The sequence below is a fragment of the Nicotiana tabacum genome, chromosome 7 (genome assembly GCF_000715075.1).
Source record: "Nicotiana tabacum cultivar K326 chromosome 7, ASM71507v2, whole genome shotgun sequence".
NCBI lineage: Eukaryota > Viridiplantae > Streptophyta > Magnoliopsida > Solanales > Solanaceae > Nicotiana > Nicotiana tabacum.
Window position 1 is genome coordinate 129,045,917 of NC_134086.1, and position 5,989 is coordinate 129,051,905.

The window sequence follows — 5,989 nt, forward strand, 5'->3', positions numbered from 1 at the left end:
AAGACGCATAACTTGTCATTAAAAAATTTACATGGTGCGAAGAACGTCGACTTCTTATGTTGATCTTCTACTTTATTCTGGGGAATATATATGCGACAATAGGATACATGTATAATAATCTATAACGTTCTTAATAAAGAAACTATACTATATCCACCAGCGTCATTATTATTACATCAATTTTGCGAATAGAGTACTTTAACTTATTTATAATTACATTTCGTCTATAGCCAAACCAGAAATTGTTTAATAAATAAAGATGTCTTTATTTTATAAGAATGTAGAAAAATACCTATAATTGTTATGTACTCCCTCTGTTCACTTTTACTTGTCCACTATACTAAAAATATATTTTTACTTTTACTTGTCTATTTTTGCAAATCAAGAGAAAGACAATTTTTTCTTGTTTTACCCTAATCATTAATTACTCATATCTAAAATTATTTTCTAAGACTTTATGAAATGCTATCATTATTAGGGGTTATGTGGCAAAATACATACTACAATTATTATTTTTAAATGGCGTGAAAAGTTCAAAGTATAAAAGTAAAAATAAACGGAGGGAATACTTTTTCGGCCGAGCAACAACCATGTATCTATATGTATGTTAAATCAAGAAAGTTTGCATTGTGGTTAAGCCAAGTGGCAGACTAATATAAAACCACTTGGAAATTTAGGACAATATTTGTTATAGTATTTAATTTAAATTGAAATATAGGATATTCCTTTAATATAAATAGAAAGATAGTAAATAAGATTCTTTTGAATCTAAACGGAAAGAAAGTTAATTTTGAATTGATTAATTAGTTAGTTAGGAAAGCTAATCAACACATAAATGGTCCAATTCAAACGAGAGACTCAATGAGTGAGGCGAATTCTCCTAAATGAAGAGAAAAAGTTTTTTGAAATTTGAGTTCACAACAAAAACAACAGAAAAAACAAAAACGTATTTGTTAAAAGTCGATATATATATATATATATATATATATATATATATATATATATATATATATATATATATATATATATATATTAAAGCAAGAAAGTTTGCATTGTGGTTAAACCAAGTGACAGACTAATATAAAGCCACTTAGCAATTTAGGACAATATTTGGTATAGCATTTACTTTAAATTGAAAGATAGAATATTTCTTTAATATAAATAGAAAGATAGTAAATAAGATTCTTTTAAATCTAAATGGAAAGAAAGTTAAATTTGAATTGATTGATTAATTAATTAGGAAAGCTAATCAATACATAAATGGTCCAATTCAAAGGATAGACTCAATGAGTGAGGCGAATTCTCCTAAATGATGAGAAAAAGTTTTTTAAAATTTGAGTTCACAACAAAAACAACAGAAAAAACAAAAACATGTTTGTTACTAGTCTATATCTATCTATCTATATATATATATATATATATATATATATATATATATATATATATATATTAAAGTAAGAAAGTTTGCATTGTGGTTAAGTCAAGTGACAGACTAGTATGAAGCCACTTAGCAATTTAGGACAATATTTGTTATAGTATTTACTTTAAATTGAAAGATAGGATATTTCTTTAATATAAATAGAAAGATGATAAATAAGATTCTTTGAATCTAAATAGAAAGAAAGTTAAATTTGAATTGATTGATTAATTAATTAGGAAAGCGAATCAACACATAAATGGTCCAATTCAAACGAGAGACTCAAAATTGTTCTAAATGATGAGAAAGAGTTTTTTGAAATTTGAGTTCACAACAAAACAATAGAAAAAACAAAAACGTGTTTGTTACTAGAAATAAGACTAAAAAAATCTAGATTCGAAACCCATATTCATAATTACCGAGTTGTTGGATCAAAACTTAACTTTCGTAACTACCTTAGATGATCAATAGTGTTCACTTCTCCGTGTGCCCTAAGACGTTAATTCAATAGATTTAAGTAAAACAAATATGAAATTAATATTTATATTATATTAGTAGTGATAATAGAAGAGAGAAAATATAAATTGAAGCATCAACTTGTATGTTGATTACTAAAGGAAAATTTGCTTCGGTGATAGAGCACTTTCTTTACCAATCAGTAAACTTAATGTTCAAATCAATTTATATCTATATTTTATATATATTATACATATTAAAAAGAATAATTTGCATTGTGGCTAAGCTAAGTGGGCAGTGACACGCTACTATAAAGTTATTTGATAATTTAGGATAATATTTATAATAATATTAATTTAATTTAAAATTAAAAGATAATATTTTTAATTAAAATGGAAAGATAGTGAATAAAATTATTTTGAATCTGAATGAAAAGAAAGAATAATAGTCTTATAATGATATAATCAACTACCTATTTTAATTAATAAGGTTTTCACCACACAAAAAAATTGAACTGAAAGATAAAAGAGGTTTTTACTTAGCTATACTATATTAGAAACTTATTTACCTATGTTTCTCTATGTTTTGTAATTTTTAATAAATATCTAGGTTTTTCTTACAAATTATGTAGATTGCTCCTTAAAAGGCTCTCGCTCATTATTAGTGGCTTCATTTAAGGGACTCAATTACATCCTTTCCTTCTTTTTTTCCTCTTCTCTTCTCTCCTCCCCCCCCCTTTACACCAAAATACCTTAATCTATGCCAGAATCTCCATCTTCTCTCTTACCACCATTGCCAACAACTTTATATTATTAAAAAAATCATCAATTGTATTATTTTTTTGCTGGACGACTAGACAACACTGAAAATGAAAGAATATTCAAGAATTGTATGATAATTGTATCATAATTGTATTTGAATTGTATCAGATATATCAATGCTTAAAACATAATTGTATCATACTTGTATCACAATTGTATCTATATGGTACATTAGTACACAAAATAATACCTGATACAATATGCAACAACAACAAACCCAGTTTGATCCCAGCAGGTGGGGTCTGGGGAGGGTAGTGTATACGCAGACTTTACCCCTACCTAATACAGGTAGAGAGGCTGTTTCCAATAAACCCTCGGCTCAGGAAGGGAAAGAATAAGAAGAGGAAAACAAGGAAGGAAGAAAGATGGAATATAAAAAAAAAGGGAGAGATAAAGGATAAGTGGTACCAAATAATAGCAACAGGGAATACAATACACGATGCAAACAAAACCACATAACGTAATAAAAATCTAAGAATATGAAGGGACATGCATGCTACTAAGACTATGGGTGAACAACTATAAACTACCTACTAACCTTCTACCTTAATCCTTGACCTCCACACCTTCCTATCAAGGGTCATATCCTCAGTGAGCTGAAGCAGCGCCATGTCTTGCCTAATCACCTCTCTCCAATACTTCTTAGGCATATCTCGACTTTTTCTCAAACTCTCCATGGCCAATCTCTCACACCTACTAACAGGAGCATCAATGCTTCTTCTCTTAACATGTCCAAATCATCTCAGTCTCGACTCCCGCATCTTGTCCTCCACGGAGGCTACTCCCACTCTGTCCTGGATAGCTTCAGTCTTAATCTTATCTCTCCTGGTATACCCACACATCAATCTCAGCATCCTCATCTCTGCTACTCTCATCTTCTGCACGTGGGAGTTCTTGATTGGCCAACACTAAGCCCCAGACATCATAGCCAGTCGAACCACCACTCGATAAAACTTACCCTTAAGTCTTAGCGGCACATTCCTATCACACAAAACACCGAAAGCAAGCCTCCACTTCATCCATCCTGCTCAACTGTGATGCACGATATCTTCGTCAATCTCCCTGTTACCCTGGATAATCGACCCGAGATACTTAAAACTCGCCCTCTTGGGGATAACTTGAGCATCAAGCGTAACCTCTACTTCTGCATCATGGGTCCCGTAACTAAACTTGCACTCCAAGTATTTTGTCTTGGTTCTGCTCAGTTTGAACCTTTAGACTCCAAGGTCTGTCTCCAAATCTCCAACCTCACGTTAACTCCGCTACGCGTCTCGTCAATCAACAATATATCATCAACAAATAGCATGCACCAAGGCACCTCTCCTTGGATGTGAGGCGACACTACGTCCATCGCCAAGACAAATAAAATGGGCTAAGAGCCGATCCTTGGTGCAACCCCATCACCACAGGGAAATGCTCTGAGTCACCACCCACATTCCTCACCCGAGTTCTAACATCATCATACATATCCTTAATCACATTAATGTACGCTACCAGAACACCGCTAACCTACAAACACCTCCACAAGATCTCCCTCGAAACTTTATCGTATGCTTTCTCAAGGTCAATAAACACCATATGCAGATCCTTCTTCCTCTCCCTGTACTGCTCCACTAATCTCCTTATCAGATGAATCGCTTCCATAGTCAAACGCCCCGGCATGTATCCAAACTGATTCTCGGAAATAGACACACACCTTCTCAACATGGCCTCCACCACCCTCTCCCAAACCTTTATAGTGTTACTCAACAACTTGATACCCCTATAATTATTGCAATTTTGGATATCACCCTTGTTCTTGTAAAAAAAGAACCATCGTACTCCACCTCCATTCTTCGAGCATCTTCTTTGTCTTAAAAATTACATTAAACAACCCAGTGAGCCACTCCAAACCTGTCCGCCCGGCGCTCTTCCAGAATTCCACCGGGATTTTGCCTGGCCCCATCGCTCTGCCCCTGCACATTTTACGTATTGCCCCTTCCACCTCATTTACCGTAATTTGCCTATAGTACCCAAAATCCTGCCGACTCTTGGAGTGCTCCAACTCACCCAACACAATGCATCTATCCCCCTCATCATTCAATAGTTTATGGAAGTATGTCTGCCATCTTCTCCTAATAAGTGCATCGTCCATCAACACTTTTCCATCCTCGTCCTTGATGCACTTGACTTGGTCTAATTCGCGGGCTTTCCTCTCTCTCACATTGGCCAACCAGTACAACCTCTTGTCCCCGGCTTTGCCCTCGAGCTCCTTGTACAAACAAGCAAACGCCGCATTCTTAGACATCGTAACTGCTAACTTCGCCTCTTTCTTTGCCTTTCTGTAACACTCCCGATAAGTCCTTTTTTCCTCCTCGTTTGTACTCTCTACTAGCTTCAAATAAGCAACTTTCTTAGCTTCCACATTGCCTTGAACCTCTCCATTCCACCACCAGTCCCCTTTATGACCCCAAGGAGAGCCCTTCGTGACCCCTAAGACATCTCTAGCAGCTACCCTAATGCAATCCGCAGTTGTGAACCATATACTAGACACGCCCCCCTTACTCATCCAAGCCCTCATAGCCAACAACTTCTCCCCTAACTCCTAAGCTTTGTCTTTGGTCAAGTTACCCCACTTGATCTTAGGTTGCCTGCACCCTGCCCTCTTCCTCCTACCCCTTTTGATCTCCAAGTCCACAACTAGGAGCCTATGTAGAGTCGTGAGATGCTCACTTGGGATGACCTTGTAGTCAATGCACAGACCTTTATCACATTTCCTGTAGAGAAGATAATCAATTTGAGTTTTACCCATTGAATTCCGGAAAGTGACCAAGTGCTCTTCCCTCTTCGGGAAACTCGAGTTAGCTATAACCAAATCAAAGCTCTAGCAAAATCCAATAGTGAATTAACTCCCTCATTCCTAACCCCAAAACCATACCCGCCATGCACATCATCATAACCTATAGCACTAGCCCCAATATGGCCATTGAAATCTCCGCCAATGAACAACTTCTCTGTGTGCAGGATACTACGCATCATCTCATCCAAATCCTCCCAAAATTGCTTCTTGACCTCTTAGTCCAACCCTACCTAAGGAGCGTAAGCACTAATCCTGTTTACAACCCACCAACTACCAGCTTGATACTCATCAACCTATTATTACCCTCCTAACCTCAACCACGAGCTCCCTGAGGTTCCTGTCTACTAAAATGCCTACCCCATTCTTACCCCCAGCGCTCCCTGAGTTCCAAAGTTTAAACCCGTCTATACCTCGTGTCGTAGTACCCTTCGATCTGGTCTCTTGAACATACGCTAT

At 35.8% G+C, this 5,989-nt stretch overlaps 1 protein-coding gene across 1 annotated transcript; it reads right to left on the minus strand.

Moving 5' to 3' along the window:
- Positions 1-5,278: 5,278 nt before the first annotated feature.
- On the minus strand, positions 5,279-5,709 carry LOC142162289 (uncharacterized). The gene is made up of 2 exons (XM_075218625.1): positions 5,546-5,709; positions 5,279-5,450 (listed from the first exon to the last, which is right to left on the minus strand). The coding sequence occupies exons 1-2, from the start codon at positions 5,707-5,709 to the stop codon at positions 5,279-5,281; spliced, it is 336 nt and encodes a 111-aa protein (XP_075074726.1).
- Positions 5,710-5,989: the final 280 nt, after the last annotated feature.